Raw genomic sequence first — 25,300 nt, forward strand, 5'->3', positions numbered from 1 at the left:
ATCTTGTCCCTTATCCTATCCTGCTCATTATGTGTAAAAGTTATCATGAGGAGGAGTTGTGATATAATTATCCTAACATGATAGAATAACAGTTTTCGATTTATTTTTGGGATAAATATGAAAATGATCCATGAACTATGACCAATGGCTGGTTTTGGTCCCCGCCAGAATAACTTCCGGAAAAAAGTTCCTCTAGTTAGGAAAACTGTCGTGCTTGGCCCTTGCTAGAGAGTTGCTCAGACCGTTCATACCGCGTATGAACAATGGACTTAGGGATTTTGGGATTTAGGTTACTAATTTTGGGGGGGGGGGGGGCGGGCGGGGGGTATTTTTGGTTTTTTATAATTTTTTTATAATTTAGATTTTGACTTGTAATTAAAAAAATATACACCTAGGCTTATTTTTCCATGTCAATGTGCCACTAGGAGCCCCGGCGGAGCTCCGTCCTCCGACAAGGAGTAAGGCTAAAACGGGAAAAAATTCAGGGAGATATCGCTTAATATTTTTTGGGAGGGACTAAATTCAAAATTTGATACAAAGACATGGAACAATTTGATCATTAACCCTTTAATTTTACATAGAAAATTTATTATTATTGACTCACTAAATATTATTAAATTTGACAAGAGCAACTCCTTTTAAAACGAGTCTTTAAAAGGGAAACTTTTTCCATAAAAGTAAAGGAGGGGCAAAAATTTTTCCTTGATTCAAATGGACAATGCCTTTACTTTCGATTTACAATCAATTAATGTAGATAGCCCCAAGTCAAATGCTTTTTTTTCATATTTCTAATCTCTTAAAGATAGCAAACATTCTTTTAAAAGCAATCTAGCTAAACGAATGAACAATCAAGTTGCTTCACGGAACTATCACATGGTGCACCAACCCATAACTTGAATTTAGATAGTCATGTCACTGATCAATCAATTATGAATTATCCACTTCACAGTAAATACGTACCCTCCATCACCAATAATTTCCGGGCAAGTTTCCGCAATGGATGCTATTTGTTGATGGGCAACAGCCTGCCAAGTCGGCAAGTTCAATATCTAGCATGGCATTGCCTACGTCCAACTACTTTGATTACAAATAAGATATTCTTTGAGAATTTGAACTTTGAGCATCTCTCTTCTTCACATGGTAGTTATAGACTGAATGCTTTGAATGAAACACTATAATACTATATCCACGGTGGGCATGGTTTGGAATGGTGGGGAGAGCGTTTCAGACGCTCAATTCAGCTTCAAAATTAGAGAAAATATTTCAAAATTAAAGAAGTTAAAGTTAGTAAATGACCAAACATGTATTTAACTATTTATAGAGGAGAAATGCTAAATATTAGGTTTACCACCATTTGAGATAAACATTTTTTGGATAGCATTTTTTCAGAACGCTAATTAGAACACATAATTTGTCTTGAGCGTCAAGGTTCTATTTAACATGTTCTATTAATGGTATCCGTCCGATCTATCAACGTGATCGAAAAGTCAAATCGGAGCAGACCATGTCAAGGCTTGTCAAGGCCAAGTTCAGTTGCTTTCCAAACAGAAATAGGTGCAAGAAAGCAACATCAAACTTAGCAGATCGATAAGGAGGAATTAAAAGATGAGGGATCACCAGTCTTAATTTAGTACTAGCTCCTAGCTCCTCGTAACTCAAATGATCACAATATATGCAAAAAAAAGGTTAAATTAAAGTTAAACTTGAATTCTGATATGGATATACACATCATCAATTATGATGTTCATCCAACGAAAGAAAGAAAAAAAAAATAGAAAGGGAGCTGATTGGGCTTAACCTGTGGCAACATGCCACAACACCAGCGCGCGTTGATCACAAGTCACATTCACGGCAAAGTAAACAGCTCCTTTATCTTGATTCATCTTAAATTATTCTGATAAATACATTGGTTCAATTGAAAAGGACAAACATTTTCTTGTGAAAATTGTGTTATGATTTCCATGGTTGATGTGAGACCAGTGTTTGTGGACAATTTAGTACTCATGTAAATAACTTGTAGTCCTGGAAGAGTGACTCGTGATGATATAAAAAGCTGAACTAATTTTTTTTTTTAACAAAAAAATACTTTAAATTATTGAGGACTAAATCAGAAATTTTAAAAAGTCATCAAATATCCACTTTTAATACAAACATAAGAAGCAGGACCACGTATCCGAGCTAGCCACTGCCACGGCTGAGTCAGAAGAGCAACATCGTTCAGAACTTTTATCAAACAAGTGGTCCTCTTGAAAGCGTCAATTTTGTATCCTTTAATTTGTCCTTCTGAACCCTGATTTTCTATCATCCAACGTGGGAACATCAAATAATACAAACAATCTCACAGACAATACACTTTCTTTCACCTATGTCATGTGCAATTGTCCAACGTTTCGCAGAAAATGATTAGATGTATGAAGAACCTTGTTTAGAACTTCATGTGAAAACTAATTCAAACATTCTATTAAAAACCTCATCAAATCAGCTTAAACCACAAAAAATTATTTAATGATGCTACACATTCATCTCATTAAATTTTACTTTCTCATGGGTCATTTAGACAACCCCTTATATTAAAAAATATAGAGATATATGATAAGATACTAATATGGTTCAATGTGACCGTTTTTTGTGAGTTTAGAGTATTTACCACTGACAGCAATGATTAATTCTCTCACCGCGATTGTTCACTACAACTAACCACCAAATGTGCTTCATTCACATATATGAGAATTGATGCTCGACCTCATAATTAAGAAGTGGAGTGAGCTAACTACCATATCACCCCTCATGGTTAATTCACCTAGTTACTTAACCTAACCATCAATCCCCTTATTTCACAATCAACTATTTACCACTTAATAATGTGAATATGCGCGAAGAGAGAATTAATTAGTCACTATTGTCAACTGTAAATACTCTTGTGTTACAAACACACTCAAGTGTTCACATTATCTATGGGCATACTAATTAAATCTAAAAAACAAAGATATGGTAAGAAAATTGTACATAGGTGCAAGATTAGCACATAGTATATATCTTTTTACAACGATTTAGGGTGTGTTTGGCATAGCGTTTGAGACATAAAAAACGCACGTTTGGCCCACCACTATAACTTGGAGCGTTGATGGAAACGTGCGTTTGGGGACTCTCAACGCCACCCCAAACAGGCACTTACAATGCCCAAGATGCCCAAGAAGATAAATTACCAAGAGCTATGTATTTTTTTATTTATATTGCAAATTGAAACTATGTCCCTTGAGAATAAAAATAATCAAAAGGGAGCTATAACCGGATGTCAATTCTAATGGGTGGTTCCTGAATCAAAATCTTTGGAAACAAAGATTCAACCTTAAGAGAAGCCCTACACAATGGACAACTAGAATGATGAGTGAGCCACTTATCAACACACTCACAGTGAAAACTATGTTCACACGCCGGCAACACCTTCAGCTTCTCACCGTCCCTGAACTCCCCAAGGCAGATGCTGCACTCCATGTCCTCCCACGCGCCGCCGTCAGTGTCCGCCGGTGCCTGGTGCAGGATTATGGGAAGCTTCTTGATCGCGGTGGGGGGCAGCCCCTGCTGCGCCGGACGCGGCGGCGCGTGGAAGGCGGTGGGGACAGAGAGGTCGTTGTGGTAGCGGCAGATCCAGCGCGTGTAGAAGAAGAGAACCGCGACGAGGATTATAATGGAGAACAGCACGATGATGAAGAACAGTGTCCTGCCTCGGATTTCAAGATCCCTGTCGTCAATCTCCGTGTAGCGCCAGTTCAGTGAGCGAGTATCTGGGCTGGACATGGTGATTTGAGGTGGCGACTGGTGGTTTTAACAGCGGCGAGTGGCGGAGAAGAGGGATGCTGACGGTGGCGCATCAGAATTGTTAACTGTGTTATGTGAAACTCTAACTTGTTTCTTGCTGTGGCGAGTGAGGAAGTGAGAACTGAAAATGAGTGGGTATCGTTATTTATAGTTAAGTTTGGTGGTTTGTTGTAGTCGCAGTCTCAGCGCGTGGATAATGTTATTTTCCTTTTTGAAAGAAAAAGAAGAATACTTTATTTTTAGATTTCAATTTTAGAAAGAAAGAAGAGAAAAGGAAGAAGGAGAATGAGACTATGAGAGTGTTAATTAATTGGGAGCCTTTGTTTGACATGGACGTTATAATAGTAGATGGGTTCGTGGTCAAGTTCTTTTTCCTGGGAACATCAGTGATGGGCAAATTGGTTGGATTGTTGGGAAAACCAACTGCTGCAGCACCTTGATTTCCATACTCGATAATTATTGATGACTTTCCGGAATATTCTTTAGGATTAAAATGATAATTATCAAGTATGTTTTCTTTTATGCTATGTTTGTTTGGAGTTAGAATGAGCATATAGAAAAAGAGAAGATGGATTTAAGGGAGAGATAGGAATAGGATACTCACCCTTGTTTGAAATGAGCATTCTTAATTAGGGACGAGGTTAAGACATGGAACATGATCTTGTGGTGGTGGTGGTGGTGGTGGTGTTAGGCAGAGAGCACAATGACTAATGTGATGGGGGTAGTGAATGTCTAATGTGAGAGGTTTCTGTAAAAAATACTTCAACGTTTTAAGTCGACTGAATATTAAGAGACTCTCAAAGTTTAAAAAAGCAATAAAATAGTAAAATTAGTTATTTAAATAGCTTATAATGCAATCGAACCTATTTGTGGTGGTATTTTATCAAATGTGTAGGTTGTTTTAACGTTTTCCAACTTATCATTTAGCTTCAACCTTGTTTAAGTTGTCTCGACCATAACTCCAACAACTTAGCTTTATACGTAGCTAATTGATTAGAAAAATGGAAGTTCCGTGCTTAGTTATCCTGGTCTACCATTTCACATGTATTGATCATGTAGTTTAACTAGATCAAGTATTACACCTCTTAGAGGACGATAAAACTCGTATCTCTTTACTATGATTGAATATTAAACATTTAAGACTTTAAGTCAAAAGCAGTATGATGACCCTCATTTAGTCTTGTTTTTTGGGTCATTTCTTTGTTAGTTTTGAGTCTTTTTCTTGTGTCTCATGTAGTGTTTCATGCATTTTTATCATTTTTGTGTTTTTTGTTTCGTTTTGGTAATTTCATAGTTTTATAGGGACTTTTCTTGCATTTTAGTTAAGTTTAGGGGTTTTAAGAAGTTTCCACTTGTTTTGGGGCCTTTGTGCAAAACTAACCCTTGAGTTTCTAGATATTTTCCTAGCTTGTTCATCAAAGTTTCAGGTTCAATCAGCTGAAGATGGAAGGTTTAGAGGCTTGAAGGAAGCATTAAAGTGGAGTAAAAGTGAAGTTCAAGAGGTTTCTGAGCGTGCTTGTGACGCTCTAGCGCTCCTAATTGGCACCTGAGCGCCAATTCAACAGAAGCTCAGGAAGCTGGTTTTGAAAGCTGGCGCTTGAGTGCCAATGTGTTGAAAAAGTTTTTGTTTTCGCTTGATTAGTTGGCGCTCAAGCATGCTTTCCTAGCGCTTGAGCGCCCAGACTCGCTCATTTTGCCAATAAATAAGATTTTTGTCATTTCTTTTGTAGAACTTGTATAGACTCTTGTCATATTTGATATTTTAGCTAAGTTTAGAAGCTGAGGAGCAACTTGGGGCTTGTGGGAAGCTTCCACTTTGTAATTTTCAGGTTCATTTCCATTATTCTTATATGGATTCTCTAGCCATGAGTGGCTAGTCTTTTCATTGCTTTGGGTTTTAGAGATTCTATGAAGTTTTAGTTGTTAAATCTTATCCATATGCATGAGTTCTTGTTTCTATCTTTGTATTTCAATTCTATAATGTATGATTAGCTTGAGTGCATAGGCTAGACTATAATCATAACGAAAGTTTGATGTAGTTTAGGGATTTGAGTTGGAATAGACTCTTGTATGCTTGCTACTAGGAATAGAGGAAGGGTTGAGTTTTGCTGGCATGAAAATGTATGCCTAGAGCCTCAAATGAATGATTAAGTACACAAGGAATTGAACTTTACTTTTAGTTTGAGAGAATTGCTTATGTGAGACATTAATAAGTAATCAGATAGGCTAGATCAACAAAGAGAGGTTCAAGGTTTCACATGCATAGGATAGGTAGACTAGAATGGAATAGATGATCGACAACCCAAAGCGTTTTGACCTTTTTTTTCTCAACATTATCACCATTGCTATCTTGACAATTCTTTGTCACAACCAATCAACATTGAAATTATTTCTTTTCAAACTCACAGGCTTCAAGCTTAAACCAACGATGTGAAAATTCTATGGTTCGATATTTTAAAACTGAGTGGATTCTGTACACTTGCAGATTGACCAACACAGTACAACTAGGAAAATACCTTTTATCAAATTTGTTGTTGTTTCCGGGGAGATGTGAAAATACTAATTGCATTGCAATAGCTTTCTATCTTGAATGATTGTGAATATAGAGTACAATTTTTGTTTTCACTTTTAACTTTTCTTATTGTTAATAATATCTTGTGCTAGTTAGCTAGTTAAAGGGCATAAGCAACAAGAAGCTTTTGAATCACCACCTTCCTGACTTATGGTTTTCACCTCAACTGGGTTAACATGCTTCACCTCTATTAAGGTGTGTCATATTGATAAAAAAAAGTAATGGATTCCTAAGTCAGAAACTTCTTCTTCGGAAAAGCCTGAGGCAAGAGGACCCCATATTTATTTGTTCTAAAAACATATATGCTATCCATATGCTCCATAATTCCCAAGCCACATGGGTAATCGAAATAGTCATGCTTGCTTCTCTTTTTCGTTGATGATTCCTTGTTTTTTATCAAGGCCAATGCTAATGAAGCGTATAAATCGGTGTAGATACTAAATTCCTTCTCCAAAGCCCTAGGTCAACACACAAATAGTAATAAATCTAAGATAATTTTCAACAGGTGAAATAAACAAATATAACACAAGAAGGGAGAGTTTATGAAAATAATTTCGCATGGGTATAAAATTTCTTTGTTTAGATTATTTTAGCAAGTGCTAAAAAGAGAACACGCTGATCGTTGATTCTTAAAGATAGCACATCCTAAATAGGTTCAACACTGACATGCAACCTTCATAGTTTAGCAGTGTAAATAAGTTATTTCAGTTAAAAAAAATTAAATGCTCCGTTTAATTCAAGGGATTTTAAATGCTAGGGATGAATTTCAAATTTTATTGTTTGGATAATATGGTGAAATTCCCTCAATTATAAAATTCTTTGTTTTGGTAATATAATTGAATTTCCTTCATTTAATTTTTTTATCTTAATATAATCGGCCGAAAACCCTAAAAATCAGTCTGACTCTCAAAAATCGACCGAAAACTTAAAAGTCGACACAAAACCCTAAAAAGTGGGCGAAACACCGAAAGTTGGCCGAAAACCCAAAAAATCAGCCGAAAACCCTAAAAATTAGCCTGACTCTCAAAAATCGGTCGAAAACTCAAAAGTCGACACAAAACCCTAAAAAGCGGCCCAAAACCCTAAAATGGCCAGAAAACCCTAAAAAAAGGCCGAAAACATGAAAGTCGGCTCGAAACTCAAAAATCGGCCAATAACCCAAAAAATCGACCCGACTCTCAAAAATTGGTCGAAAACTCAAAAGTCGGCACAAAACCCTAAAAATCTGGCCGATACTCAAAAATTGACCGAAAAAACTAAAACCCGACCTTTCGGGTTTTGGGCCGTTTTTTAGGGTTTTGGGCTGATTTTGAGTTTTCAGCCGAATTTCGAGTTTTCGGCTAATTTTTGAGTTTTCGGCTGATTTTAGGGTTTTGGGTCGATTTTTGAGTTTGGGGCAGACTTTCACATATTCGGCTGATTTTTAGGGTTTTGTGCCGACTTTCGAGTTTTCGGACGATTTTTGAGAGTCGGCCCCATTTTTAGGGTTTTGGGCGGACTTTCAGGTTTTCGGCCGATATTAGGTTTTTGGGTATATTTTTGAGTTTCGGGCCGACTTTCACGTTCTCGCCCGATTTTTAGGATTATCGTTTGATTTTTAGGGTTTTGGGCCGACTTTCTGGTTTGCGACCGATTTTTTAGTGTCGGGCCGATTTTTAGGGTTTTTGGCCGATTTTTTAGTTTTCGGCCGATTTTAGGGTTTTGGGTTGATTTTTGAGTTTCGGGCTGACTTTCACATTTTCGGCCGATTCTTAGGGTTATCGGCCAATTTTTAGGGTTTTGTGCTGACTTTCGAGTTTTCGGCCGATTTTTAGGTTTTATGACCAACTTTCAGTTTTTCGGCTGATTTTTTAGTGTCGGGCCCATTTTTAGGGTTTTGGGCCGATTTTTGAGTTTTTGACCGACTTTTGAGTTTATGGCCGATTTTAGGGTTTTAAGCCTAGATTAATTTTTTTGACTGAATTTAGATAGGGTTATGGGAAAGATGAAGAATTTGAAATTCCTTCATATTTTGAGGTGATTTCAATTACCCTAAATCCTATTGAGTAAAATACTTCATTTAATTACTAGTAATTTGAGAATTCCGCACATTAGATATCTAAATAGGAAATTTTAATTAAAGGGATTTGAAATACCATCTAAAATTACATTCCCATCAAATATTCCCCCAAATTAGTATATAAAACAACCAAAATAAGTAGGAAACAGTTGACACAAGATCCTTATCTCGGTTCATCCCAACCATGGGCTTCTTCTCGTTCCCTTACTCCTTCAGGGTTTTCTCACTAACATGCATCACAAGTTACAAGTATTGACTTCTCCTCTTCAAGCTAAACATGATTAGTACTTTCAATATTCCCTCCAAGCTATGGTTTAAATAATGTAAGAGTTCAGATACAAACTTCTACATTTTCTAAATTATCTCAAGCTTAAAACTCATTAAACAAGAATTCTTTTTTAAGCTTAGCTTTAAGTAGTTTTACAAATATGTATTCCTCAAAGGATTGGGAGTCAATGCTTTGGAATACACTTACAGTTAATGAAATAATGAGAGCTTTGAATGCTATACAGAATATACGGTAAGTGAATCCTCAAAACATAGAACTATAGCTCTTAAGTCTTCATTCTTATTATATACATACACATAGAGAGATTCAAGCAGCCATTTGAATCCTTCTTTTCCTTATAAATTTCAAGATGGAGGGAAGCATTTAATGAATGTTCTTAATAATTTAATTCGGTCTTATCTTCTTACAAGCTCATATCTATATCTATATATATTAGTAAAGCTCACTTGAGCTAAGTATTAAATACAAATGAGATTCTTCTAAGAAAAAAATGGTGTTTTAATGAGAGAAACAACAAAAACTTTTGTAACTGAATAAAAATTGTAACCCACTACTAAACACAAAAAAAGAACGTTACTAGCCCTTCATTTACTATCTAATGCAAGTTTCATCTTTCCCCTTCTCTCCGCCCTTTCATTTTCTCTTAGATGCAGCTTTCATCTTTCACCTTCTTCTTACAATATTGAATCCAAAGAACTCTATATATAGCCATGTGAAAATATTCACTACCACTTATTCACTGCACCACCTTCTTTTTTGTCATTGTCATTAATCTTCACTAGCCATGTGTTGTTCTCATCACAGTACTTGGTGCATTAGTTTTCAAATTGCCTTGGATCTTCCTCACTATTATTGTTTAAGTTGTGAGTTGAGAACAATCTACTACTTTACAACAGAGAGTTCTTTAATCCACTACTTTTTACCATACATACTTTTGCAGGATATAAATTGATCATTGTAGTATTAAACTAAAGGATGTTTCGTTCCATTTGGAATTTGAAATTACATTTAGTGTCGCTTTTAGTACTTTTTGTATAGAATGTGAGTATTATTTAAGCCCTATAGTATAGTAATTTTGTTGTTTTCACTTTGTAATGGATCCCCATTTTTTCAGTTTTTATTTCCAGGTACAGGAAAATTAAAATTCTAGCTTTTGCTTCTGAAATGTGTGCTAGAATTTCAAGGTCAGTGTGCTTTTTTATCCATTGGGGGATTATATTCAATATATTAAATTGGTTTTTATCAAAAAAAAAATTGTTAAAAAATGGTAGAACGGATAGAAAGCACATCCAGACTACCGAGCAGGACGTCGGTGACATGCTAAGGAGGTCGGTAGAGGTCCACTCTTGGGTAAGAGCGTCGGAGGAACTCCTCGAGCAAGGTTGCCCACCAACTGGTAAGGAGGATTCGAAGCCGGTTGTGCCATTGGCAATTAATTGGTTTTTATCAATTTGTGATTATGATTTTTATAAATTATCACATCCTATTGATTTTGTTATAAATTGATATCCTATGAGAATGTATCCTCTTTTATGCTTCTATAAAATTTATCAGACAATGCAGCACACACCACATGTGTTTCCTGTCAGCTTTTTTCCTTCACTTTTCTAATATGTCTAATGTTGCAGAGTACAAGAAGGAGTTATCTTAAGATTACGATAGATAGATCAATTATTCTTTTTAAAATTGATAGGCAGATCATTAAACTTCTAGATAAATATTTTAAATTTTCACATGCTATTTTAGATTTTGATTCCTATCACTTATGTGATAAAAGGAAACATAATTTTCAAATTCAGATTTGAAATTTTCTGATTATGCAATCATTAGGTTTCAATATAATAGTTGCATTTTGCTCAAACTTCTGACATCTTTTAATAGAAATAAAAATGGAATTCTTATAAATTAAAATTTGTCAAAAATAAAATAATGAAAGTAGATGTAGAAAGACTCAATTTATACTTACTAATTGAAGGTAAAGGTTAGTGCAGGATGTACATTTTCATGACTCATTGGTACTTTTTAGAGAATACAATTTAACACTTTCAACTTTATAAAAAAAAATTTCACTTAGCAGCCGCGCATATATTGTGGTTATAATTTAATGATTCTTCATAATATTGCTATTTTTATATTTTTTTATTAAGTAGTTATTGATTATCATAGAGTAATTTTCCTATTTAAATACATATGATAATAAATAAATTAAATTAATTAAATTATAAGGTATATATAAAATATCATGCATATCATGTTTAATTTTGAAATTTATGGGAGATAATAATTATAATTTTGATTAAACATATGTTTTTTAATAATATTTAATATGAGTTTTACATAAATATGGACAAATTGCACTAACTTCCTTTGAGGTTTATCATTGTTGCACTCACCTACAATAGGCAAAACTAAGTAGTATACGGTAAAGTGTTTAATGAGCTCCCTAAATGCAATTATATTTGATATAGCTACAATTTTTATTAATTGATAAAAAATATTATTCGTAACCAACTTCCACTTTTGCACATTTTTATCTTTATAGTCAAGTGTAGACGAGCTTATGAAGTTTTTTAACTAAGTCTTTAAAATTTATGTTAGTTTTTTTAACCACATGTATCATCTACTGAAGAAACCATATTCTACTCGAGTGCGATGAAAGTCAAATGCCTTTCATAGAGTGTTGTTCTTAACGATTTGTGTTTTTAACCACTATGCATGATAGACATACATCAAGTAGAACGATTTGTGTTTGTAAATAGTGCTTATGAAATTTTTACAATTTGTTATTATCTACATAACTATCAAAGTTTATATTGAATAAAGTAAATTATTATCTTAATTCATTTATCAATTCATTAAATTCAATAATATATTTTATTACAAACTACATATTAACTAATTAAATGCTCATTATACAATAAGTAATATAGTTTTTTAATGCATCACTAAGAATATTTTTGAGAATTAAACTTTCTATATCATAGTTCCCATAAAATTTCAACGACAAACATTGCTTCCAAAGCCAAAACACATGAAAGTAAGAGATAAACACCATTTTATAAAAGTCTTTTTATTTTATGGAAAATTTCACATAAAACACTGACTAAGTTACTTAACTCTAATTATATATTTCCCTCATGTTACATATTATAGAGAGTGCACTGTTATTAAAACATATGATCACCAAATAAATTGCAAATTAGTTTTATTGAGCAACATAAAATATTTGGTTTGATATACTGAAAAATTAGTTTATAGTAAATATTTTATTGAACTTTATCAACTAATTACATTTCATATATTTATCTTATTTTTAATTATCTACTACACAATACCTTTTTTATATTATTACATATATTATTTATACGAAGATAGATTTAACACATAACTTACAAAAACCCGTGCAACGCACGAGTTTAATTTCTAGTGAAAAAGTAAAGCAATTTCTCTTAGCAGTTTACGATCCCGACATATTCTGAAAATTTTATTTTCCTTAGGTTTTGTCCAATGTTGCAAGTAATTTGTATTCTATGATGAGGTATTGATCAATAGAATATATTTGAGTTCTTCTTTAAGGGATGACCATTTTCTTCTAGAAAATAATTTTGAACGTGTTCAGAATTGGACTTTCTTCAGCACGACGTAGTTCAACATCTTCAGCACGACGTAGTGAACTCTTCAGCATGCGTTCTTCTTAGTACTTTAACGTCTTATGAATCTTGACATCTTTGGCATGAGAGCTTGACCTTCAGAATTTGATGAACACTTCAGAACTTCTTGACTTAGTGATATTTTAATTTGAACATATTCCCACAAAAACTTGATAGTAGATTATAATACAGAAACTACGTTATAATCAAAACTTCATATGGGGATAACATGATGTAACAAATGAGAAAACTCCATGCCAATTAGGAATCAATTGATTGCTTCTCTCTATATGATTATTATCTATGATAATTCTAATAACTATCTAGCTAGGTCTTCCTACTGCTTGAGGAAGTTCCAAGTCAAGCTCCTTATCATGGATTTTAAAGAAGGTGTTCGGGGAAGATGGAGGGTTGGAAATATGTTTTTCTTAACCAGTGCTATTTGTGAGGCATATGGAAGCATGTATGTTTAAGGTGTTATGCTCCCTCAAGAAATTTTAGTTAAGGGGTTGTATATTTGTTACTTAGAAATGTTAAACCTAAAGCATATAAAATGCTCTCTCTCTCTCTCTCTCTCTCAAAAAAAATAGTACTCCTGAGAAAATTTTAAAATTTATTTAATCTAAAAATTTAAAAACTTAAAAAGTGAAAAAATTGATAGAATGTGTATTCGTATCTTGAGACAAACACTTTCTTTCAGGGGTTTCAATCGCTTGAAACTTCATTTCTCAGTCAATTAGACATGTTTGATTTTTCAAAATGAATCCTCTCAATTGTAAAAATAATGATCCATGTCAAATTTTATTATCCAATAATTGATTTTTGTGTATTTAATAATTAAAGAAATAAAAAATTTGACATGACCAATTTTTGTTTATAGTTGCGAAGATCCTTTCCCATTCATATTTCCCCCTTTTTTTTTCCTGGTTTATATCATAGAATTGACATAAAGAAGTTTTGTTTTGTTTTCTTTCTTGTTTTCTTTTTTGTCGACATTTCTTTCTTCTTATTCCTTCCCTATTTCTTGACCAGATTTTCCCCCCTTTCTGAGAACGTGAAGGTACCATGACTGTTTTTGACTATGAGTCTAACTTTCCAACAAAGACAAGGGCCCATTAGAAGCCCAATTTCAATGAAAATTAGGCTAACTTAGCTATCCCCTAAAACATGACAACGATATAGACATAAAAAGATGTCATACAACAGGTTTTGGAGAGACGTTCCTAGTAACTGCACACATGGTTCTGACTCAAAAACAACTTATCTTTTGAACCCAAAAACAAATATGCAAAGGCCCACAATATCCGCTATTGATTTTGGCACGGTTCCTTCTCTCGTGAGTCATAGTATCACTAACCAACTTTTTTTTTCTTTTTATTTAGAGAGTGACCTAACGAGAGAGCCAATTGGGCTTGACCATCTAAAATTTCTTCTTATATTTTGATGCTTCTATGGAATTAAGGAAGGGGGTGATAATATATGTACACATATAGAAATTATAGTAGATATTTAGGTCATTTGACCACTAGTCTCCACGGAGGAAAGGGACCCCACGCGACGTGACTATTTGGCTCGGGATACGATAGTGATGTCCTTGACCACAAAGGTATTGTTTTTTACCTCAGAGGGGATCGAACCCGGACTAGAAGCCTAGATGAAATCCCTTAAGGAAATGTACATTCACCACTTGTATCACCCCTTGTGGTTATTATAGTAGATATTTAAGCGATATATGTTAATTAGTTGCGACTTTTAACCGTTACTAACTCATATGTCATATGAATGTTCCTAAAATTTGTATGTGCATCAAACACTCTCTGTTAAGGAAGCAACTAATTATAACCTCAATTTGTGTTATATTTGTTTTTTTTCAAAAGCATAACTTTTATTCATGAAAATAAGAACTATGAGACTAACTATACGGGTAAACTATACAACAAAATCATGAACAATCGAAGCAAACCAAACTAAACCAATAAGTGCAACCCTAAATACAACAACGAAAACAAACAACCCTATATTTATTATTATAGCATCAATATCAATATCAATCAATATCAATATCAATATCAATATATATTAGAAAAGAAGAACTTCCATAGTGACGTGTTAGCACCAGATTAATTCTCATAAAAATTATTCCACGTGTCAATTTGTTAGAGGATATAATTTTCAATTGATATATGTTTTAATTTTATATATTCAAACCTAATTAATTGATATTATTTTAGAAGATATAATTTTCAATTGATATATGTTTTAATTTTATATATTCTAAAATAATTGATTGATATTATTTTAAAAGATAAGATTTGGTCTTTTAATTTATTTTAAATTTATTTTTAGAATATATTGATTAATTTTTATCGAATTTTCGATTTTTTTATTGATTCGGAATTTATGTGTTTTTTTGTGATTTGCTAGATTTTGTTAGTTTTTATCTATCTTTATTTAATACCATTTTTAATATTAGATTTGATTGAGATTTAGGTTGTTTATTTCTTAATTTTATTTTAATTTATCTTATTATTTATTTTAAATCCAGAAAATACTTTATTTTATTTTAGATTTACTTTTAGAGTATATTAATTAAATTTTCTTAAATTTTCGGATTTTTAATTAATTCAGGATTTTATGAGTTTTTATTGTGATTTGCTAGACTTGGTAGTTTTTATCTATCTTTATTTAGTACCTTTTTAAATTTTAGATTTGATTAGAATTCAGGTTGTTTATTTCTTAATTTTATCTTATTATTTATTTAATTTTACTTCCAGGAAATATTTTATTTTATTTTACATTTATTTATAGAGTATAATAATTAATTTTTATTGAATTTTCGGATTTTTAATTAATGCAGGATTTTATGAGTTTTTATTGTGATTTGCTAGATTTTGATAGTTTTTATCTATCCTTATTTATTATTTATTTAATTTTAATTTCATGAAATATTTTATTTTATTTTTGAGTTACATTTAGAGTATAAATGAATTTTTATGATATTTTTATTGAATTTTCATATTTTTATTTAATTCAGGATTTTATGAGTTTTTTATTGTAATTTGCTAGATTTTGGTAGTTTTGATCTATATTTATTTAGTACATTTTTAAAGTTTAGATTTGATTAGGATTTAGGTTGTTTATTTCAAAACAATTCTTTCACCACCGTCCTTTCAAATTGGTGAAGGAGGGTATTTTGTTCTTCAAGACTTCATTTTGGGTTTCTGTTTCAATCTTCTTCATGAATTAATTTTGTTCTTCAACTAATTTTAAGATGTCATATGCTTCAAGGATTCCTGCTTTTCTCTTCTTAATCAAAAGCAAAAGGATTGAGGAAAAGAAAATCTTATAGGGTGCAGAATATCCACTAATTGGAAAAAAAATATAACACGTGTCATTCTCAGATTAATTCTCATAAAAAAATACATTTTAAAATTTTAGATTTGATTAGGATTTATGTTGTTTATTTCTTGATTTTATCTTAATTTATTTTTGATTTATTTTTAGAGTAAAAAAAATACATTTTTAAATTTTAGATTTGATAAGGATTTAGGTGGTTTATTTCTTGATTTTATCTTTATTTATTTATTATTTATTTTTAGAGTATTAATTAATATATCCCAAACTTTTTTTTTAAAAAGAGTGAGTTTGAAAGCTATAGCTTAAGTTAATTTGTTAATATATTCCAAAAAAAGAAAATAATAATAATAATAATGATAACATGTGTGTGCGGATATGGGCCGGTTGGGTACTATAGTGCCCATACCCGCACCCATACCCTCTATTTTTTGCGGGTAATTATCTATACTCAACCTCATACCCATTTAGCGGTTTTTTACCCTACCCATAGTGGGTATTTTTTGCGGGTACCCTATGATTTTGAGACCCATTGTCATTCATGGATTTAGATTTTGGCAAAGATGGATAGCTTCCTGTAATGACATTGAATTGTCTAAAGGTGGAGAGCTTCGAGTTGCTACCCACGTGAGTATGGAGACGAGTACATGTAATTTTTAAAAACGCGGGTATGGAGATAGTACTATAGTATGTAACACCCCACTTTTCGTTATTATGTTATTTATTATTTTATCTTAATTATTATTATGTTATATGGTATTTTGATAATTTATGCGATTTAATTAGATGATTATGTGATTATGTGATTTAATTAGATGATAAGGTCATCAAGTGATTTTATTAGATAATTAAGTTATTATGTGATATAGAGAAATAAGGGTTTTAGGTTTTAAGTGAGTAGTTGGGAGTGGGGCCCATTGTAAGATTATTTAAGGGTTATGAGAGAATTAAAAAGAGATAAATCAGAAAATTAGGATTAGAGAAACAGCAGAACAGAGAAACACGTGAAAGGTGAAGGAGAGGAGAAAAGGTGGAGAAAACCTAGAATTTGATCTTCAAGAAGAACAGGGTCAAGGAGGCTTTGTACCGGTGTCATAGAAGGTAAGGGTTTGAATTTACCTTGTATAATTGTAGAATAACAGAGGTTGAGTTTAACATGAAGGAACCCCCATCTTCTTTGAAAATTCAGAATTGAGAGACTGTGTTGAGTGTTAAAATGTGGTGAGCAAAATTGATTTTTGAGCGAAATTGAGGTTCCGGGGAAAATTGAGTTCTGTTCTGTCACTACAACAAAAAGGCTTTTTACTGGCAATAAATATATCCTTTAGCGGCAATAAAAATGGCCGCAATTGCTTTTACCGGCAAAAGCGACTTCGTCGGTGCATCGGGGGTCGGCAAAGGCTTTGCCGGCGCTTTTATCGTGCGCCGGTAAAGACGTAAAAATGGCCGGGAAAAGCAGTCATCATTTAGCGGCCATAATTTCCGGCATTAACTATTGCCGCCAAATGTGATTGTTTGCATTGGCTTTTTAATACCAATTTTGGCGATTTTAAACCGCCAGAAATTAGTTTCTTAGCTGCCAAAAAATAGAGCTTACAAATCAAATCTACTTGCATAAAACTTACACTAGCGCTAAAGCTCTTACCACTGAATTCATTACCTTGTATAATATAGTTTCAGAACTAAAGTAGCAGAAAACCATGGAAGTATGAACACTAATGACTAAACTACTCTACAAATCAGATTTTAAACCAATTCATCATTTACCAACACCAAACAAGTTAGGAAACATTAATGTCAAACAGCGGCAAAGCATCACAGTTTTACAATTTAAGACACCTTATCATTTTAATTCCACCTCAAATTGCGGAAGGTTTAACTCTTAAATAGGTAGTGTGCATCATGATCATCTAAAAGTCAATCCATGAAGATGTCATACTCACAATTAATATACATCATGATCATGTCATTATAACATATGGAAACTGAATTAACAGCAATCATTTTATGATAACTATGATACCGAAAACATACCTTTACGTCCCTAAGAAGTGAAAAACAACAAGATTATCTAAAAATAAATTTATGACAAACAGGTAAAGGAAAACCCAGGTGAAAACAGCTTCAAAATCTGCTTATAGTTTAAATTTTGAGTTACCTTCAAAAGCTTATAAATTTAAATCTCCAGCACTTTATGTCAAGCACTCAAGCTTTACTTTTGTGAAGATGCTACACAGATACTGCCAAAAAAAAAAAAGAGCAAAAGTCATAAAACCATAACATAAGCTAGCATGAGCACACACTTATAAGTCTCATGTATAAGAATACAATGTGTGAGCATATATTATCCATCATTCAAATTACTTCAACCAAATTGCACGGGTAGATGACACGATATTTATTAACTACAAATTACTTCAACCAAATTGCACGGGTAGATGACACGAATTCAGTGGTAAGAGCTTTAGCGCTAGTGTAAGTTTTATGCAAGTAGATTTGATTTGTAAGCTCTATTTTTTGGCAGCTAAGAAACTAATTTCTGGCGGTTTAAAACCGCCAAAATTGGTATTAAAAAGCCAATGCAAACAATCACATTTGGCGGCAATAGTTAATGCCGGAAATTATGGCCGCTAAATGATGACTGCTTTTCCCGGCCATTTTTACGTCTTTACCAGCGCACGATAAAAGCGCCGGCAAAGCCTTTGCCGATCCCCGATGCACCGGCGAAGTCGCTTTTGCCGGTAAAAGCAATTGCGGCCATTTTTATTGCCGCTAAAGGATATATTTATTGCCAGTAAAAAGCCTTTTTGTTGTAGTGTAAACACAATAATGTTATACTTTATGATATATCTTACACAATCCTGATTTGTGCTGCTATCACATTAATTTTTTTTAAGATTAATATGTTGATAATTCCTTATATCTATGATTTGTGTTATCGTCTTCATATTTACGAAGAATGTGAAACGAGTTCCTCTTGGTCTCAATCGGGCTTAGAAGAGAAGTCTTTATGTCCACTTTACTCATCAATTCTGACTTTTCTATTTCATTCGTTGTTTAATATATTTTTAATAATCAAAGTATTAATTAATGTATCAAATACAATAGACATATTTCCCGTGCAACGCACGGGTAAAAAACACTAGTGTATTTTTATTTTAAAAGAAAACAATGAAGATTTTCTAAGAAAAATAACATCGGGCTAAAATAAAAGAGGAGCCAAAGATTAAACCGTTTATAGTGGTTTCTACAATTCACACACACACACACATATATATGGGAATGCTAACTTACTCCCACTTGATTTTGTGAAGGAGTAAGTTAGCCCCCAACACCTTTTCTTTTGGACAAAATGCGCCCCTCACTTTTTTCTTTTTTAAATAGTTGAGTAATGGTTTTTGTGTAACTTTGTACCCAAACTTTATTTAATGCTTATACTTTTTCTCTCTCCTTATTAACTCCTTCCCTTTCTCTGAGATCTTTTCTTTCTCTAATGGCTTCTCTGATGGCTTCCATGTTCCACTGGAATCACAACGATGAAGTTGCCAGAAGCGTGGCCGAGGCGGTGGTGGGCGACAGGGACGGTACCGATGGCGGGATGGTGAACTGAAGGTGGGTGTATCATGAATTGGGGAAAACGACAGAGAGAAAAATAAGAATTTTGAAACCGAAATTCTAGAAACCAAATTTGTATTTGCAGAAACAAAAATGAGCAGAGGAAGGGGGTACTGTTACTTGTTGCTAATAAATAAAAATGGGTTTGGTTCTTGGAGGTAGAAATTTGAAAACAGGCAATGAGTTGTTGGAGAGAAGTGGCAGCAAAAGTTGAAGATAGAGAAAGGTTGAAGAAGGTGATAAATGAAGAGAGAGAAAAATTGTGTTTAAAATGAAATAAGTTTGATAAGAAAAATTACGTAAATAACCCCACTTTAATTGTTCCTAAGAAAAGAGAGTTGGAGTTTTTTGTCCAAAAGAAAAGGTGTTGGGTGCTAACTTACTCCTTCACAAAATCAAGTGGGAGTAAGTTAGCATTCCCCATATATATGTGTGTGTGTAAACAAATTAAATAAATAAAAATTGAAAAGCTTGGGAAGGGTATGGAAAAGTTGTGGTTGTACGACTTTTTAACATCAGTAGTGTATTTTTCAAATTTATTTACCAATCTAGTGCAAGTTTTGAATTATTTACAGATTTAGTATAAATCGTCATTGACATTGGCGATTTCTTTAAATTTTTTTTATCCCTTATGAAATCGCCATTAACATTGGAGATACCTTTTTTATTTAATGAAATCGCCACTGCAAGTGGCGACACCATTTTTTGTGTGACTCTACTCATTAGTGACAGAAATACGTCTGTCACAAAATCCTAGTATATATAATATGAAAGGTATTAGTGACGGAAAGTGAAGAGAGAAGATATCCGTCGTAAAATATTTAGCGAAGAAATTTATTTTGCGACGAAGTTATTCGTCACAAAATCCTAGTGAATAATAAAAATCAAAATTAGCGACAGATAGTAGAGTAGAAATTATTCCGTCGCAAAAGTATTAGCGACGGAATATTGTTTGTGACTTCTTTACATATTATATACAAGGATTTTGTGACGGACGTTTTTCCGTCACTAACGAACAAAGTCAAAAAAAAAAAATTATGGTATCGCCACAGCAAGTGGCGATTTCATTAAAAAAAGAAAGGAGGTATCTCCAATGTCAATGACGATTTCATAAGAACAAAAAAAAAATATATTAATGAAATCGTTAATGCTAGTAACGATTTATACTAAATCCGTAAATAATTTAAAACTTACACTAAATTGGTAAATAAGTTTGAAAATTACATTAATGATGTAAAAAAGTCAAAGTTGTGACCCCTTCCCTCCACCACTGTTTCTAACCTACCTTTTCTCTCCCCGTTAAATTGAATAGCATGGTTGAAGCAGGTCGATCAAGGCATACAGACAAGTCCCCATGACCCCATATGATCATGCACGAATCACCATGCCAAGACCTTGACCCCCGAAAACTATACTTACATTTTACAAAATTCATGCTATTGTAAAAAAAAATTCATATTATAATTATGCACTGTATTGATTTATTTAATTTTAGTCACGGGAGATATTAAAGTGCATATTTGTAGATCTGGAATCAAGAACGATTATTGGGGATAGTGAAGGTTGCTCTATGTGTATATTTTAACTTTAATAGGATTAGCATTATTAGCCATTAAGACACATCCCCGGCAACCTACTCCAAAATTTTGAGGAGTAGACTAGGATACCTGCTGCTTTAATTATGCCACAAATCCGGGGGACAATATTCCTCACGAACCGAGGACATCATCACCCTATAATTGAAACTACATTTATGCTGTTAGGGTGTGAATAGACTATGAAAAAGATTCGTGTATAGCTTCAGAGTGATTAAATTTGGCTCGGTGATCTACTCAATTAGGACACTCAATCAATGAGTCATTGGTTTGATCACTGAATCACTAGTTCAAATGTTTGACTCGATGTATATTAAAAATTACTCCTTCTATTTTAAAATAACTGTCAACTTTTAAGGTGGCAACGCATCTTAAGAAATGTAATTATTATGGTTAACTTTTTTAAACATTTTGTTTGTTTTCCTATTTTAACCTTTAAAAAGTATTTTTATCTCTCTTCATTAATTCTTCTAATAGGAGAGGAAAACATCATTCATTACTCTCTTGAAATTGCAAGTTGACACTTATTTTGTAACAAAAACTTTTTCTTAAAGTTGACAGTTATTTTGATACGGAGGGAGTATAAAATAGTCTAATATAGCATGATGTTGTAGTGGTTAACATTTCTTCATATTTCCTCAAGGTCTTGTGTTGAAACCCTCTTACAACATATTTTAGATAAATATCACATTTTTATACTACTCTACAAAAATAATTTGAAAGACCCAAATATATTAAATATTAACGGCACAACTCCAAAATGGGCTCCCATGTACGACCTATTATCAGCATATCAATAAAAAAAAAATCAACAAACACAAAATAGGTGACTTGTCGGTTCAACTAAAAACTGGTAGAGTCACAGGTTTTTCATCTAAGCCGTTCCGGTTTGAAAGCATGGTCGATCTGAATTTAACAACATTGCCTTTATATTTCTAACATCTGAGACATCTGCGATTTGTGGCCACGAACTACAGAGTTTTTTTACTCTGCAATTTGTGACGTTAAAAATTACTATAAACTATTTATGTCATGAAAATAACGGTGTACACAAATCAACGCTCAATAAACTATACTCTGTAGATATTTTGTAAATTAATTTGATTTACTACTGAGTAATTTTAAGGTTTATGTCTCACCAGTTATTTATCATAGAAGTTTTTTTTAGATATGATGTGCTTTTTGCCAAAGTGTGTTATTGTATTATTTGGTTGCATAAATGTATCTTACAATAGACAATTATGAGACTAACCATCTCAAAAATCTGAAATTATATTAAGTGGGTAAACCTCTTTAAACAAATCATTCTTCATACACAACACACCGTACACGATCAGAACCTCGTCTAAATGCTTAAAGAGCTTAACTATCTATATACTATTGTACTGATATGGGTGTGCACATAAGTAGGGCGTACCAATTACGTAAGTGTCACATGCTAAGAAATGTATACTAAACAAGTGGGTCGGGCGACCCATGACCCAAATAGGTCCAAACCCAAGTATAAATTAAAGACACTTGCCCACGCGGCAGGGGGATCATATTTTTTTTTTATTAATTTGGCATTCTCTCTCGTGTCTCTCTCTCTCTCTCTGAAGCTTTGAGCCTTAGTTCTATAGCGGAACATTGGCGCCCACCGTGGGGTCTCGGAAAAATTATTCCAAGGCTTCCAGTTTTCACAATGGTTACTCGATCTGGGGCGAATGGCGAGAGAAGTAATGTTATTCCAGACAATACATCTCCCGATGTTTTGCCACGGATCATGGCGGATCTAAATGATCTCTGCACTCAAAATCAGCAGTTACAGACTCAGATTGCTGAACTCAACCAGGTTCGAGATCAGCGAGAGGGCGAACGAAGAATGACAGAGATGGTGGTGGATTTCCAACCATTCACCGAGGAAATTGCGAACACGACTGTTCCAGATAACTTCAAGACTTTAGTTATGGAGTCATACTATGGAGATACTGATCCTAAAGATCATTGGTATACTTCAACACCAAAGTTGTTATCATAGGTGCGTCTGATGCTTTGAAGTGAAAAATGTTACCATCTACTTTCAAGAAATCAGTCATGACTTGGTTTACAACTCAACCACCACGTTCATTTGTCAATTTACTGAGTTACCAACCAGGCTTCTTTCTTAGTTTTCTACAAGTCGGGAACAAAAGGTCACGCCTGCAGCGTTCAATGTGCAGCAAAGAACGAACGAGACTCTGCAAGCGTATATGACACTTTAACCAATTGGTGGTGCATTTGGAGGATAACATGCCAGAAATTTGCATTGCAGCTTTTGAACATGGATTGAGGGCGAGTCATTTGAATAGTGATTTGAGCTGACAACCAAGGTGGAGTTGCGGAGTAGGGTTCAAGAGTTTATCCAGGAAGAATAAAGCGATTTGATCAAGAAAAACCGCCCAAACAAGGCGTTTCCGGGACAGTCTCAACAATTGGATTCAAAGAAGTGACCAGTAACTAACACGCAATCACGTGGAGCATCATCGCATAGTGGGATAAATTTCAGGCAATCATATAACAGTACCTATTATAGAAACCGCCCGCCACCGTACGAGAATCGTGGGCATGGGCACTCGAATACGTGGAACCGAAACCAACAAGACCGCCCACTCCCGTTGACGAGTAATTTAACTGAAGCTTTGCACACGTGCCTCGAGGCAAACATAATTAGTTTCCAAACGGCTCCAAAACGCCCACCAAGCAACGTAGACAAATTGAAATGGTGTGATATCATCGAATTGCGGGCATAATGCTGATGATTGTTTCACTCTGAGGAAAGAAGTTGAGGCTTTAATAAAGGCAGGGTGTATGAAATAGTTGGCTGGGCGAAGAGAATAAGATGAAGCTGAGAAATTAGCCAGGCGAAATGACAAGGGCAAGGAAGTTGATGAAGCAGAGCAAAGGAAAGCCATGAGTACAGAAACAAAGGGGCGAATTCATTCAATATTTGGAGGATTTAGGGGTGGTGGATTAACAAGTTCATCGTGGAAATGATATATTAATTCCATCAACTCTGTGTATGCAAATGATTGGGGAGAATGGGGAAATCATCCTGACATAACCTTTACGCCACGGGACATTGAAATAATTCAACCTCATGAAGACGATCCCATTGTAGTGATGTTAAGGATAGCATATTATGAGATAGAAAAGGTGTTGTTGGATCAAGGAAGTTCAGCTGATTTAATATATGGGGATGCGTTTGAGAAATTAGGGATAACAGAGGCGGATTTTTTGCCTTACGATGGAGCGTTGGTTGGGTTTTCGGGCGAGAGATTCTATGTTCGGGGGTATGTGGAATTAAACACTGTATTTGGTGAGGGTAACTCTGTTGAGTCTTTCGCAATCAAGTTTTTGGTGGTGAAGTGTACATCCCCCTACAATGTGCTTATAGGGCGCCCCTCTTTGAATAAGTAGGGTGCAATTATTTCCACGAGGCATCTGACAGTCAAGTAGCCACTATCTAGATGGGGCGTAGGAACTTTAAAGGTAGGTCAAGTAGTAGCTATGGACGTGTCTAAAGTTTGCTTAGATCCTCGAGATGGTTTCTTTGAAAATAAAATGACGCCCAAGGAAGAGACTTGGAAGGTTACGATAGGGGATCGAAGTTTAAAGGTCGGGATGAATCTGACTTCAAGCCAAGAAAGCAGGTTAGTTCAATTTCTTACAGAGAACATGGATGTATTTGCGTGGAGCGCATAGGATCTTCCAGGAATCGATACGGATTTCATATTTCACAAGTTAGCTTTGAACCCGGGGGCGAAGCCAATTGCCCAATTCAAAAGAAAGATGGGGGAGGATTTATAAGAGAAGTTAAGTATCTTTCATGGAGTGTAAAAGTGGAAACTAACAAATTGATGGAGGTAGGATTTATAAGAGAAGTTAAGTATCTTTCATGGCTTTCTAATGTTGTGATGGTCAAGAAGAGTAACGGAAAGTGGTGAATGTGTACTGATTATACTGATTTATACAAGCACTGTCCCAAGGATTTTTATCCTCTTCCCAACATTGTCAAGCTGGTGGATAGGGTGTCCGGATTTGGTATGTTAAGCCTGATGGATGCTTATTTAGGGTATCGTCAAATCAGAATGTATGCGCACGACGAGGAGAAAACAGAGTGCATGACAAATTAGGCGAATTATTGTTATCAAACTATGTCATTTGATCTAAAAAATGTCGGGGCGACCTACCAAAGACTGATGGACAGGTTTTTGAGAGCCAAGTTGGGCTAATCATGGAGATTTATGTGGATGATATGGTGGTGAAATCCAAGGAGATGATAGCTCATTGTTAAGATCTGGAGGAAGCTTTCGAGGAAATCAGAAAACA

General features: G+C 34.0%; 1 protein-coding gene across 1 annotated transcript; it reads right to left on the minus strand.

The window, feature by feature from the left end:
- Window positions 1–2,989: 2,989 nt before the first annotated feature.
- Window positions 2,990–3,928, minus strand: LOC130726494 (RING-H2 finger protein ATL66-like). The gene has a single exon (XM_057577772.1). It carries the CDS (start codon window positions 3,796–3,798, stop codon window positions 3,283–3,285), a length of 516 nt encoding a protein of 171 aa, XP_057433755.1. The 5' UTR covers window positions 3,799–3,928; the 3' UTR covers window positions 2,990–3,282.
- Between the last annotated feature and the right edge of the window lie 21,372 nt (window positions 3,929–25,300).

This window comes from Lotus japonicus, chromosome 6 (assembly GCF_012489685.1).
Source record: "Lotus japonicus ecotype B-129 chromosome 6, LjGifu_v1.2".
Classification (NCBI taxonomy): Eukaryota; Viridiplantae; Streptophyta; class Magnoliopsida; order Fabales; family Fabaceae; genus Lotus; species Lotus japonicus.

What these genes read in the sequence shown, in the direction of transcription:
- LOC130726494 (XM_057577772.1), bottom strand. Translation starts at nt 3,798, where the DNA reads ATGTCCAGCCCAGATACTCGCTCACTGAACTGGCGCTACACGGAGATT.